The 15,761-nt window shown below is 35.6% G+C and overlaps 1 protein-coding gene across 3 annotated transcripts in view; it reads right to left on the bottom strand.

Moving 5' to 3' along the window:
• MGAT4A (alpha-1,3-mannosyl-glycoprotein 4-beta-N-acetylglucosaminyltransferase A) overlaps positions 1-15,761 on the bottom strand; it is a 95,712-nt gene that overhangs the window by 24,553 nt on the left and 55,398 nt on the right. For all 3 annotated transcript variants that reach the window (XM_074332346.1, XM_074332347.1, XM_019753866.2), the window contains exons 6-8: positions 9,235-9,281; positions 7,400-7,513; positions 5,858-5,933 (exon numbers count right to left, since the gene is read on the bottom strand). In XM_074332346.1, coding sequence (XP_074188447.1) covers positions 5,858-5,933; positions 7,400-7,513; positions 9,235-9,281 — 237 coding nt within the window. The remainder of the gene's footprint in view (positions 1-5,857; positions 5,934-7,399; positions 7,514-9,234; positions 9,282-15,761) is intronic.

The following is a 15,761-nucleotide window of genomic DNA, read 5'->3' on the forward strand; positions in this document are numbered from 1 at the left end:
CCACATAGCAAGTCAACTAAACCACCCCTGACTGTGGGGAGATAACACTACTACTACATGAGTTACTCCTTTGTGGTCTTTTGTAGTACCCAACATGATTTACACTATCCTTTTTCTTTTCAACGGAAAAGAAGTGTTATAGGCCTTTTAATTTTTATTTTTTTTTTTTGCTTTTAACATAATACACATATCAAGTCAAAGAGAAAGTCAAAGAAAAAGCTAGTAGCTTTCCTCCTCTGCCCTCCACCACCATGCTAGTTGAAGTGACCAATGTTAAAAGTTGGGTGTGCATCCATTTGACACCTTCCATGTGAACATACAGACCCATCCATACTTAAGGTTCCCATCCACCTCTACATTTTTATTAAAAAGGGGGATATTACAAAACTGGTTTTTTCCTCTTAATGTATCATGCTTATCTTTCCAAGTTAATAAATACATATTTAAACCATTCTTTTTAACAGGTGCACAATATCCCATGCTACCAGTATACAACAATCCTTTCAACCCTGCCCTGCTCACAGGCAGATATCCAGGTTTTTCTCATTTATTGCTCAGTGCAAACAATGCTGCACTGATATTCTTATATACTAGCGTTTTTCATTTCTGTAGGCTAGATTCTTAAAAGTTCCTTTGATTTGTACTTTAAAAGATATCTTCAGAATACTTAAAGTCACCATAGCAGTTCACCAAGCACCGGTGAACTCCATATGCTCTTCCAGTACCATGTGTCCTTATGCTTAGAATTTGCACCAGCTCAATAGGGCGTGACAGAGATCAGCAATCGTGAATGCATGCGAAGACGTCCTCCCCAGAATCTCCTTCCATAAAATTTTAAGTCACAAGATGATTTTAATATCCTAAGAAAATTTATTCTTAATTTTATAATTTCTTTCTTTTCTTAATTTTATCTTATTTCTAGTTACCTGCAAAGTAATTTGCATTATTTTAGTATTTAGATTTTTCATGCATTTAAGTCTTTTAAGCTTTAGTCTTCCTACCTGTGAAGAAATAGGAACAGTATTTGGAAAAATATGATACTGACTCACCAAATACTTACTGAGTTTTTATTATGTTCCAGATACTGTACTAAACCCCGGGAATACATCAGTGAACAGACAAGATGTGTTTTACACCCTCAGGGCCTTTAGTGAAGCTGGAGGGAAACCCGGACAAAACAGAGAGCTATGTGGGCACCTACCCTTGCTTTCTGAAAGCACAGATACCTTCACTCAAACCTAAACATTTACTGCATGAGCCCAAAGGAAAGACAGCATCAGATAATTTCAAAATTTTCCAATAAGTAAATTCAAAAACAAATTGGGGCAAATCTAAATATGTAGAGATGTAAATGAAATAGTCAAATGCCAACTTAAAACTCAGTATAGTAATTTTGGTTACCATATTTAAATTCACATTTTTGATATTAAATTAGAAAAACTGCTTTGTTCCACTCTATGTCATCACACAGCTTCACTTTTTAAAGAAACTTCTTTAAGATAATTTTACATTCCCATGCAGCTGTCATACCAGAGACCCCAAATACCTGTGACCCAATTTCCCCCATATCACTGCAGTACAGTATCACAACCACAAACCTGACTTTGCTACGATTCATCGACCTATTCAAAGTTCACCAGTTTTACATGCACTCAGAATTGTGTGTGTGTGTGTGTGTACGCATGTTTAGCTCCACACAGCTTTATCAGGTGTAGATCTGTGTGAGCACCACTGCCATTAGGACACGGGACAGCTCCATCACAGGGATGCTCACGCTACCCTCATATTCACAACCCCACCCCCCTTCTCCCACCACTCTGAGCCTCTGGGAACTGAGAGTCTATTCTCCAGCTCTGTAATCCTATCATTTCAGGAATGTATGCAAATTACGCATTTCAGCGTAATTCCCGAGATCCAGGATGTTCTGTGCATCAGTAGCTCATCTTTTTTCATTCCAGAGGATTCCAAGGTATGGATGGACCACGGTTTGTTTAACCAGTTACCTGGTTGGGCTATTAGGAATAAAGGTGCTATGAACCGTCATGCACAGGATTTTTAGTCAACATACATGCTTCTCTGACATCAGTGTTTTATCACGGCAAGAGCCACTCAGAGAAATCTAACGTATCTCATTAGTGATCGCTAGTTTTCAGAGGGAAGCTACAAAACATGCAAAATACTGTTTTTACAGTATGTAAATGTAGTATCAGAAAGACGGGGAATACTATATATACATTTTTACTTAATTTTTTTAAAAGTATAAAGAGAAAACCAAAACAATAGTGGCTACCCATGGGGGCGGGAAGAAACAGAGTGAAGGGGAAAGGAATAAAAGTGAGACTTCTGTGAATGTATCTTGTTTTGTATAAGTTCTGATTTTGGACTGTTATGTTTTTCATAACTAAAAAGAAAGAAATCATAAAAACTGAATACAAACTGAAACAAATGAACCTAGTTTTATATCAAGATGGCAGCATGGTGACACAGTATAAAGAATTATTTCAACGGACTTTCAAACAGAATTTTGACTGTATATCCATATCAGGATAGTCTAATGGGGAAAAAAAAGACAAAGAAAATTTAAACTGCATTCAGCAGTCTGTCAGTAGTGATACTGGTATTGTTATTTTGAAACTATTTAAAAATTATGTTATTAGGATAACGTTATTCAAAACCAAGGCTTCAAATGTAAGAGAAAAGAAATATATATATAAATTCAAAACGGTAAGTAAAAACCCTAGAACCTTACTTTTGAAATGGTAATATCAATATAAATGGGATCTCTTTTGCTTGCTGAAAGGCCGCGAGGCAGGGACACCGCAAGCACCCCGACTGTGACCCCAAACACCACACGCCTCCCACAGGAACAGCGCTCCTTAGAAAAACGGCCAGTTCCAGATCTGGGGTGGGAACTGTACATGGAGTGCCGGTCAGCAAAGCAGTGATCAGAGAAGATGGACTTTCGTGGAAAGAACACAAGAGCCAATCAGGAGACATTTCCCTGGCTTGTGATGTGACAATGTGAGCGTCAACATGAGTGACAGTACACGGACTGAGTCAAATCGGATACATTTTTTAAATCCATGAGTTCATACGATACTTTCAAAATGGCCACAACTGGAGATTGCTAGGGTCAGTTTAAAAATTAATAAAGAGGAAGAATTGAGCATTTATTTTGCCTTTCCTTTGTGAACTACTTTTCAAGGTAACCAAATAGTTGAGGGCAAGTTCTGTATAAGAAGAACACAGCTTATAAGAACATTAGAAATTATAGAATTAGAAAATTACCATTTGGCAACTCTTCAAGAAATAACTGATCTGGGGGGAAATAATTAATCGATGCCAAAACCACAGGAGGAATGGCTGGTGGGGAGCTTAAAAAGGAAGAGATGAGGCTGAAACACCAAACCCACCGATGAATTTCAGCATCACTAAAAGTGGGACAAACAGACATAATATGCCTCATGTCATATGGTAAGAATTACATAGTACCACCTATGAAGTGCTTGAATCATGGCACAGTTTTCCAGAAGACACTGCCTTCAATTCCAAATTATTTGTGATGAGCACGTCACAAAACTGTGTGGGGTGCTGTCCCTGGACACTTCATTCCAAGCCATTCCTGCAGAACACTAGGTCAGGTGGCATTTTCCTCTTCCCTTTAGGTGCACATCTGTGGTGACCACAGAGAACCTGACTCGATCGCCTTCTGAAAAGCACTCTCTAAAAGACTTGGGTAGCATATTCCCCAACATCTGCAATCTTGAAGTCACATCCTTAGAATAATTATGAAATCTGGGTTAGATTAATTTGCTTCTTTGCCCCTCACCCTAATTCTCTCCAAAATTTGCCAGGTGGTTTCTGTCTTTCATAAACATTCAAAACTAGCACAACATAGGACTTTTCAGGCTAATGTGTTTTTGTATTTTGTAGATCATAATGAACGCACTGAGAGAATTTTGTATCATATGAGATTATGTGAAGACTTGAATATAAAGCCAACTCCCTCCTTTCTGAGGCATTATTTTTGGGCACATAGGCTAATTTTAAGAATGTTCATTGGATTCATCTTTGAAACAGTTAAACAGTTGGAAATAATCTAAACGACTGACAATAAAGTCATTACGATATCTGAATGATACTTCAAGAAGCAATGAAAAATTACACCCATCTATGATTACTGGCATACAAAGGTGTCTACGGTATGTTAAGTGACAGCTAAATAGGCTATAAAACGGTATGATCCTGTTCTTGTAAAACAGGATTGTATTAAATAAATTTACGTGTGTAAAGTATAAATGCCTAACACATGGTAAGCAGGTGATAAATACAAGTTCGTAGCTGCTGGTATGGTTATAATATCTTACATGGTGACCCAGCTTAGGGGAAGTTTTCCTTATCATTCTCTTTCTAAACCCCATCCTTTCCTTAATTTCCTAAATACTTACTTTTCCTATATTCCACAAAAAAAGCTTTTAGGCTCCATGAATTCTCTCCTTAGAGAGAAATTTAAAGCAAAATTTCAAAGTGATGTAACTATACTTTTAAATTCTCTCTATCAAGTTCTTGACCATAATGTAAACATTTATATATTAGCCCTAGAACAAACAGCAAAGTTCAACTACAATTATATTTGGGATATGTTAAAACAAAACATTTTGAAATTATTATTATTTTGAACTTAAAAGAAGACTTCTCTAAGGTATTTAAAGGAAATGTACTCTCTAAATCTAGGACATTGTGTTTTTATACGCACAACTGCTGTATGCTGTCATATACAATGTTAACTTCTGACCCTATCACCATTTACATCTCCCATCTGTGAACCAAGGAACGCTTCACGCACATTTGAATGTAGCTGGCCTGACGTAAAATGGCAAGGGAGACAAAGCCTGTCTTCAATAAGTCCACCTTCCCATGTGATGCCAGGCTTTTTCCTTCTTTTCTCACCTCCATCACCCCCAATAGTTGCCTACTCTTTCCTTTCTGATTCAGGGACCCAGAGCCTCTTCTCGCCTTGTCATCCAAACATCCTCCCAGGAAAGGATCTAATCAATTTTTTATACTGAAAACGATAACTGATAGGCTTAGTGTGCTAGCCTCAGGGTTACTGGCATTTCAAACAATAGATAAAGACCTTTGGTTAAAGAAATGAAATTCTACTTGTGAAATTTAAGCTTAAATCTCACTCTCAAGGAGAATGCAATTTGAAAGAAAAGAGCTTCCTAGATTATTTAAGATATTGCCTACCTGGCTAACTTACAACCCATATCATTATAGACTTACTCTTTTAGGCATGCTGCTAAAAGTTGGACCATAAGAACTAAATGCCGGTTTTATTATCTTCAATATATTAGGTTGGTGAAAAACTAAATGCGGTTTTTGCAATTATTTTCAACCTTTTAAACCGCAATTACTTTTGCACCAACTTAATAAATGTAAATGTACTGTAGCAAACAAAAAAAACAAACCTATACGACCATAAGACCACTAAAAAATATTATAAGGGAAACCTTCTTTAAAAATTTCCAAATAATTAAACCTTAGTTCTTCTTAACAGTGGAGAGACGGAGGATGAGAGAGGATGGAGGCATGGGAGAAGAGGAAGGAGAGAAGTGACCTATTCATTGTCACACCAAGTGAAGAGCTAGTGTTTGTGCTAAACCAGAGAAGGAAACACACAGCCCACGTTCTCAATCACTCTGACAGACCCTTCTGCTCTGTGATATATTGTTAGGATCTTACAGATCTTAGAGGGTTTACACTTTCAAAACATTCTGTTTCAATGAAAATATACCCTTGATTTTCACACATTCTTTAAAAGTGCGAAAAACATGAAAGGAAAAGCCACACTTACTTGAATATAATATATGCCCTTTTCTTGCGCATACATCATTAGAAAACAATAATCTAGGTTTTGCTTCGTTCTCCATCTGAAATAAATGTTTTCAAAAATAAGTAAGAATCAGACTCAAATTTAGCAAAATAGAATTGGATGTATTATATTTTATAAAATATTATATATAACACACATTATTCTACAGTATGTACATATATTGCATATACACAATATTTACATGATATATATACATGATACATATATACGATATATATCTAATACACATATAGATATACAGATAAACACACATTCATGATATATCAACTTAGGAGAGAGTGAAAGAGAATTCACTTTTCTCTAATGAAGCCTTTATCAAAATGTATTCCTCAAACACTAATCCTCAAGATGTCCTGAGGAAAAATGGAGTCTAATACCAAGTAAGTTTCAGAAGCAAAAATATTCCCCTTCTGGATACGTAACAGTAGTATATTTATTATAGGCATTGAAACATCCAGCAGTAAATACATTTGTTGAAAAAAATTTTTTTAATCTAGTATTTTCCAAACTTCCTTGACCACTGGCCATTTTTTCAGTAATACCTTACAGTCTCTGGGAATTGGTGCTTCAAAAATTATACTTTGGAGATCACTACTCTGGTGCCTAGGACAGTGCTTTAAATACAGGTAGAGATGAATAAATATGTATTGAATGCTTTAATAGCCCAAAACATCGTATTAAAATTTACAATATTGAGTCCTTTCAGTGAATTCTGGTAGCCTACAGAAACACAGTGACTAATGTTGGACAAGAGAAGTGGTTCTAAAAGGCAGTTAAGAAAACCACAATAAAATAAAAGCTTTGACTCGTACTAAGTAAACTTATCCAGAATATCTCATAGGCCGGTCTCAATTTAATGAGATTACCCAAAACTGTTTTAACCAAATTCAACCCTAAATTTAAAAAAAATATATATATTTATTAAGAGACAATTAACCAATTATGTGGTTGTATCTGTCTTTGGGACAAATTAACAACTCAAGAAATACAATAAATCTCTTCCCCAAACACCATTTTTTCCTTTTTCTCTGGTTATGGAAAATCCAAAACCGATGTCTCTTAGGTTACTTTGTTTTTAAAAACAACAAAATAAAAGTTTTTAAGTTCTTAAATTTTAGAGATTTAGAGACAAATAAATCCAATTGACTGCATGACAATATAATTTTACAGAACCGTATTATTGTTTTTATCACTTGTATTGAGTCAATTCTCATTTATGTTACATACAGACAAGGGGTTTCTATCTGAACCAACTTCTGAGATATATTGAATATACTCTTAAGGAAAGTCATAACATCAGAGCAACAGCAGTTATAAAAATTGCTGAGTTTACCAAATTCAACCTCTCATTAGAAACCCTATAGAATTTCCAATAAAATACCCCAAATTCATCAGCTCTCACTAATTGGCTCAACCCTAAAGTGTGTTAAGCTTTGATAAACAAGAATTATATTTATCATATATTATACTCACAAGGGTGGGGTTTAAACAATACAGGCTCACCTTACTCTTTCTTTAGAGTCTCCAAATGTCTCCTTTAAGTTTGTCAAGTCAGGATAATAGCTTGCAGGAGGCGATATTATTTCCACCAAACCAGAACTGATTTCTTTAGAAAATCTATCATAAGAAAGGTCAGCTAAGTTATTTAAATCCTGTGAGATTTTACTTATCTTAATGCTCAACTTACTTGTGTTAACATAAAACACACCAGTAAGGTAACTGTTATGGTCACAATGTATTCAATGAAGTAGCTCATCACTGATTTGCCAGAAAATAGACTTTTCTAATAGCACAAGTTTAAAAAAAGAAAAAAGGCTTAAAAAACAGTGTAAAATGCCACTACCCCTAGAGTAGCATGGAAATCCTAGGCCAACTGCTGATATTACTTTCCTAAAAAGTATAAGAATTTTAACAAATCAAATCAAAATGCCACAGAAAATAGGAACTGAAGAAAAACCAACTAATCAATGTGTGTGTATATACATATATTTATGCAAAAAACGAAGTCCTTCAATTTTCAGGAAGGTTTAGTTGTGAGTTATACACTGTATCATTCTAAACTAGTGTTTCTCAACTGGGAGCCATTGTGTCCCCCGAGGGCACAATGAGCAATGTCTGGAGACACTTGGTTATCATAACTATGGGCAGTACTGACATCTAGTGGGTAGACACCACGGATGCTGCTAAACATCCTACAACGCATGGGACCGTCTCACAACAAAGAATCATCCAGCCCAGACATCAACAGTGCCAAGGCTGAGAAACTCTGCTCTAACGTTTTCAAATCAGTCTTCACCGACTCAAATGTCATTTCTTTCTCACTTGCATCCTCCCTTATTTCATTTTTTTGCAAATCTCCACAAAATGCTCATGCAATTACCTGCCTTCGCACAAATGTTCTGAGTGCTTAACTGCACTTCTGTTTTCTGGGTATGGTTTTCCTACACACTGAGGAAGAAGGGAATTAACAGAATCCTCACTGCATGAGGCCCAGAGACCTGCCCATGCGGCCCACGGGAAGGGGTACCAATGCTTACTGCCCTGGTCCTACATTAAGGAGTCTATACTAAGTTGTGCTTATATGAAGGCTGCCAAGAAATGGAGCACATGAGGGAAAAAATCTAACCAATGCACAGTTTAATATATATTTAAAAACACATATTTTTAAATCTCCGGTTTTAGCATTTTGATAGACAAATATAATAGACCTGCATTATTTTAAATCTAGAGTTGGCAAATAATTGCTGCTTCTCTTTTGTCTTTTTAAGTAGAAGATATGTCTTTTGGGGTCAAAAATAGATATAATTCAACAAAGAAACCCATGTCAAGACTAATTTTTATGATATAATTATTAAAACTACAAAGGCAATATTTTTAAAACTAATGATCCCTGGAATTTACTAAGCTTCTCATCTGTTACCTGCCATGTGTCCTGCTCACAGTAAATTGTTACTCTTCCCTTGCAGAAGGAAGAACAGATTTAGACACAGTTTAGCACTGAGGTTTGAAACTGCTACATGGCTATCTGCCCTGACACAGAAAATTTTTTACTTGGTAAAGAGAGGATGAAAGATTTAAGTAATCTCATGACTCTCTCTATATTCACCGTTTTCCAGATTAAAGACTGCTATTTGATAATGTTATACGAGTATACATATAACATTCAAGTCTTTTCTATAATGAAATCCACCAATTTAAACCATCAGATAATTGGATAGATATGTACCTACTTTATGACAATGTAAACCACCTATTACAGGTGTCCAATGAACACTGAACTCCACAGAGAAATGAACTATAAAATATTATTTTCACTTCCATAATTAAGAAGAACTTACTCTTTTTCCAGGTTGGCTATAACACCATGTACATAATCAATATCTGTCTGGGAAAGAAAAAAAATTATACCTACGTTCATTGTTTTTATTTAACTTTTAATACTGAACTCAAAATTAAATAAACGATTGAAACATTCATTGAAAACATTACGTTAAATTTTCAGACAACTTATGGGATTTGCATTTCTGTATTCTAGTTTATTGCACCACTACATATCACTGAGTACTTATTAACACAGTAAGCAGATAACTAAGCATTTATTATTTTCAATTGTCTATGTTTAATTCAATACAAAAAAATGAGCACAAAAACTATTTCTACTTCTAAAAACATCCAAACTGTAAGTAACGAATAAATAACAGTTGCAGATGCTATAGGGAAAGATATTTCCACTCGCAATCATAAAACTGGGTTAACGACTTGCCTCTGTAGCTACCAGCCTATATAAAGTAAGTCACTTATCTGAGACTCAGTTTCCTATCCTATTTAAAAACAAGGTGGGAAGAAATAATACCTCATAGACTATGACATTAAATGATAAAAACGTAATAAAAAGCTTTGATATTATTCTGTATTAACAGGCTGATAATGGGAACCCAAGTCAAGAGCACTTTAACCACAGTTAGAAATAAATGCTTATCAGACCTGTGTACTTTTAAATTACATATAAATGAAGATCCAATACCACGATCGATTTTATATGCAGTGACAGCTTATATTAAAATGCTCAATTGTTAAAGAAATCAATTACACACCAAGTCTGATCTAGTTATAAAGTCTGCCAAACACAACTTGAGGAAAAACAAACAAAGATAAAACTTAACCCTGGAAATTACAAAACTTTTGAATTACGAAATGTTTTATTAGGTTTTCTGCAAGAGTATTTTAACTTTAATTTCGTTAATTGAAAGTAATGCCTATTTTTATGGTTAAATGTAAAGACTTAAGAGTGAGACATCTTATTGAGACCACATCTTTCAAACTCATCAGAGCTATGGAGATACACCTGGGACACAGCTCAAAACCCTCCCCACTTCCCCTACACAAACGCAAACAGTACGGATCTCTTTCTCAATAAATTATCATCCACATATTTAACCAGTGAGTATCTTACTACTCATCAGGCTCTAATTTTAGAGAACATGATCAAGCCTGGTTTATACAAACTTTAATAAGTTTAGCAACAACCTGAAATGCAATTTGATGCGCATTTACTGAGTGTCAGTAACCTGCCTATCCAAGGAAAAGGGAATACAAATATAAACAAGACCAGCTCCCCGTCCCCAGCAGGCTCTCCAAGAAAAATAAATTTGTATGAATGTAGATTTATTATTATGTAATGTGCAATAAAATTTATGAAACGCAAGTGCTCCACACCTAATACTGCACGTAATCCTTACCTTGCATGCTGACTGACATAGCTAACAAAAGATTCATTTAAACGACTGCAATTCGTGTCACTTTCATACAACAGAATCGATCCTTTCTGGCATTAGCTGAGGGAATTGTTCTGGGCCTCTTCTGAAGAAAGTTAAACGTGTAACTGGCCCAGAACACACAGCCAGGCTAGTCTGTGTCGCCACTTGCCTTGCCTCTCCCCCACTCTTAAATGTTGGCAAAAAGACAGGCAGTCTGACATCTTGGGGCTTGCTTGATTTAAGCTAAGACAGCACATTTTCCTGGGATTTTTAAAAAGGCATGTAGAGACTTTTTAAAAGGTAGTATTATCATCTAATTCTGAAAATGTGTCTGTAAATCTAAAACCAAGATATGTAGATTCAAGGGGTATGTAAACAGTATGCTTGGGACAGGTGGAAAGTGGACATACACAGCAAAAGAAGAGCATTTTTTCCCTGCAGAATCAAGTGTTCTTCATGGTTAACTAAAGTTTAGTATTTTTGTATTAAAACTAGGAGGTATTACTGATACATACTGCAACATGGGTGAACCTTGAAAACATTATGCTAAGTGAAAAAAGCCATTCACAAAGGACCACATATTACATGACTGCACCTTATATAAAATGTCCAGGATAGAAAAATCTATGCAGACAGAAAGTAGATTAGTAGTTGCCTAGGGTTGAGGGAAGGATAGTATTAATGGATGATGGCTAGGGGTGCAGAGTTTCCTTTTGGGTCCTGAAAATGTTCTAAAATTAATCGAGATGATAGTTACACAACTATGACTTTAAATAGGTGAATTGTATCTAATGTGAATTACCAAAAAAAACACACACAAAAAAACACACACACAAAAAAACCCTAAGACATAGGATAAAGTTAAATGTAAAATACAAGTATTTCAGATTATGCATGTAGAATTGTGGAACTACAAGGTCACACAGATTCTCTTAGAGATATACGAGAGGTGATCAAACAATACAGTAAATGTTTAATTTTAAAAAATGACAGTAAAAGACACATTGCCATTAATCCCCTTCAAAATACTCCCTCTCGCTTTGAACACTTATTCCATCGTTCTTGACACTTTTCTGAAGCAGTTCTGGAAGTCCTCTTTCATGAGTGTCTTTAGTTGTGCTGTCGTGACCGCCTCAATGTCCTGAATCATTTTGCCTTTGGGAAGAGCCAGAAGTCGCACGGTGCCAGATCCAGTGAATAAGGTGGATGAGGACACACTGTAATGTTTTTATTTGACAGAAATTGCCATATACCAGAAGCAATGTGGGACACAGAGCGTTGTCATAATGGAAGATGATTCATGGCACACTTTAAAACACACATTCTCTCAAATGTAGCTCATACCCGACTAACTGCACCAAATAAGTTGAAACTTGTCAGACACTGTGACTAAGGTTCGACATACCGCTTCCCATATTGAAGATCCCTGCTTTTCCATTGGATGGCACTTGGCAGATGTATTTATTGTATGTTTTGATCACAACAAGGTGTTACACATCGCTTCTGGAACTTCTGGCAATTTACGTCAAACAAAACCATTAAGGTGCATCCTCATCCACCTTATTCACTGGATCTGGCACCGTATGACTTCTGTCTCTTTCCCAAAGTCAAAATGACCATGAAAGGTAAACGTTTTGAATCAATTCAGGACACTGAGGCAGCCATGACAGAGCAACTAAAGACACTCACGAAAGAGGACTTCCAGAACTGCTTCAGAAAAGTGGCAAGAACAATGGGGTAAGTGTGTTCGAAGCGAGAGGAAGTATTTTGTGGGGGATAAATGGTAATGTGTATTATACTGTAATAAATTTTTCAAATTTAAACATTCACCGTATTGTTTGATCACACCTTGTATAAAGAACAGCGTAAGAAGATTAAAAATAGGTTTAAATAAGCCACTAATATTGACAATTCACCAATATATACTCATACACATAACAATTCACCAATATATATACTTGGCTTAAGAATCAATTTTACCAGTAGTGTACAAATTAAATGATAGGTATAAGTAAATTCCAATCTTTGTTATTTTAATTCAATAATTATGAAGTCCCATTTGAAAAGAAATATATCTTTGTGAAACATCATGGTATTCAGAAAACTGCAGCAAAGTCAATTGCTTTCAGAGAAACTTTCAATTAAAATCAATCAATATATGAAATGACATAGTTTCTGAATGTGCTATAGTGGTTGTGTTCTGTAACACTGCAAAGGGAAGATGTATGAAATAGAAATCTGAGTTAAAAGATACTTTTAAAAATAAATTATTGAAATTTATTTCTAATGGTCCAAAGAATAAAACAGAAAGCTAGAGGCAAGCTCCTATGACAGAAAAATAAATGTTGTAAATATTAGAGACCTGAAGCTGCTATAAAACAGTTACCCAGAGGAAAAGGAGAAAGAAATTTCAAGCACCAGATCAAAGGAACATACAGAATTAAAAGAACTAAATTTTAAATACCTTGAAGGAAAGTAAAAATTGGTTTTAAAAAAGGTCCTCTATATGTAAATTTACTGTCTTCCTTCTTGTCATTTCATTCCACAAATACTTACTCGGTGCCTATACCATAATAAGCTGGGGAATATATACACAAACATACCAGGGGTGCCAAAAAAATGTATACATTTTAAGAAAGGAAAAAATTGTATTAAAATTGTAATGAATGATGCTAGCATTCATTTGATTAATACCATCTTTTGAACGAACGTCATACTACACATCGTAACCAAAATTCAACTTTGAAAAGTAATAGATAACATCTCTTAAAATGTGTACACTTTTTTGGTACCCCCGTATATACATATCATATCCATATTGTCAAGTCCTGAGTATAGATTAGTAAATAAAATAGACAAGATCTCTCCTTTGCGGAATTTAAAACTAGTGGAAGATGCAGTCCATAAAAAAATAATAAATAAATATATACTGGGGGTGCCAAAAAAATGTATACGCATGGATTGTATTCATCTGTTATCAGTATATATTATTACAATTTTAATACAATTCTTTCCTTTCTTAAAATGTGTATACATTTTTTTGGTACCGTATGTATGTGTGTGTGTGTGTGTGTATGAATGTTTATTAAGTGCTATAAAAATAGTATGCCATAAAAGAGAAAAACAGAGATGACCTATTTAAACAGGATAGTCAAAGAAAGTCTTTCTGAAGATTTGACATTTAATCCTAAATCTGATACATACTTCTATTCAAATCTACAAAAAGAAACAGAAAACACTAAAATGAATACTAAGGTTAACTAGTGTGTTAATTAAGGCTTTGCCTCTGACCAGAGGCAGGGCACATGCAAGATAATGCACTAGAATACATCATACCATAAAAATTCCCATTTTTGATGTACTTTAAGGGTATAAAATGCTATTAATTTGTAAATATATTACATATGTACAAATTGGGAACACATGATCAATGGGACGCTGAGCAAGAAAGCTTAGATGGCACTGCTGTACTGTACGAGTCCTGGTGAGACAGAAAGGTTGAAACAGCCAAACAAGTCATAAGGTGATCTCTGGAAAGAGGCCATAAAAATAAGATGATAACCACCACCTTTTATGGTTACCTCCTAAATAACTTGTCATGACTTTATATCATTAGGTGGACAGCGTTCAAGTCTTCTCTCGATCCTTACTCATTTTCTTTCTACCTGTTCTATGAAGTACTGAAAGAAATGACACTTGGAATCTTAAAGACTTGCTTAGGACTCAGAAGCCCACTGGATAAAAACAAAAGGTTTACTCCCCCAGCACGTTAAAGATGTTGTTCTAGTTTCTCTGGCTTGCGTAATTTCTCACAAGAATCTACAGTATTCTTATCTTTCTTTTTCTGTACATAAGGTGTCTTTCTGTACATAAGGTGTCTTTTCTTTGGCTTCTTTTAAGATCTCATTATCTCTGGTTTGCAGCAATTTGATTATGACATACTTTAGAGCGGCTTCCTTTTTTTTTTTTTAAAGATTTTTATTGGGGAAGGGAAACAGGACATTATTGGGGAACAGTGTGTACTTCCAGGTCTTTTTCCAAGTCAAGTTGTCCTTTCAATCTTAGCTGTGGAGGGCGCAGCTCAGCTCCAGGTCCAGTTGCTGTTGTTAGTTGCAGGAGGCACAGCCCACCATCCCTTGCGGGAGTCGAACTGGCAACCTTGTGGTTAAGAGCCCCCCGGCCCATGTGGGAATCTAACCGGCAGCCTTCAGCGTTAGGAGCATGGAGCTCCAACCGCCTGAGCCACTGGGCCAGCTCTAGAGTGGCTTCCTTTGTGACTATTCTTCCTAGGATTTGTTGGGCTTCTTGAGTCTACGGGTTCATACTTTTCTTCAAATATGGAAAAGTATCAGCCATTATTCTCCTTACCTTTTGGAAGTCCAATTCGTACATGGTAGACCAGTTAACATTATCCCATAGGCCACTAAGGCACTTTTCTTTATTTTTTAAGTCTTTTGCTCTATGTATTTAATTTTGGATAGATTCTATTGTTATTCGTTAAGTTCACTGACCTTTTCTGCTATGTCCCATCTGTTAAGACCTTGCCGTGAATTTTTAATTTTCATTGCTTTATGTTCCAGTTGATTCTTTTACATGTCTTCCATTATATTCCTCATTATATTGTTTAAGTCCTTGAAAATGATTATAACGGTTGTTTTATTGTCCTTATCTGCCAGTTCTATCACCTCTGTCACTTACAGATTTGTTTCTATTGGCTAAATTTTCTTCTAGTTATAGGTTACATTATTTTTGCTCCTTGGCATGCTAACAAATGTTTATATGATACTGAACATTATAAATCCTGCATTGTTGAGTGTCTTGATTTTGTTGTCTTCTTTTAAAAAGTGCTGAGCCTTACTCCAGTAGGCAGTTATCTGTGGATCAGTCGATCCCTTCCAGGCCTCTTTTTCAGCTTTGCTCTGCTGGGTCTAGAATAACCACTTCAAGGATAGTTGAGCTCTAATACGAAGGTGCTGACCCCTCTGGAGACCCACTGAACACCCTAGGTAATTACCAAGGATGCGCCATTCTGGCTGCTCAACCCCATCCTCTATGAGCAATGGCAACTGTTCAGCTTATAGCCCCTGAACATTCTTTTCCCAGACTTG

Source organism: Rhinolophus sinicus, linkage group LG05, assembly GCF_036562045.2.
Source record: "Rhinolophus sinicus isolate RSC01 linkage group LG05, ASM3656204v1, whole genome shotgun sequence".
Classification (NCBI taxonomy): domain Eukaryota; kingdom Metazoa; phylum Chordata; class Mammalia; order Chiroptera; family Rhinolophidae; genus Rhinolophus; species Rhinolophus sinicus.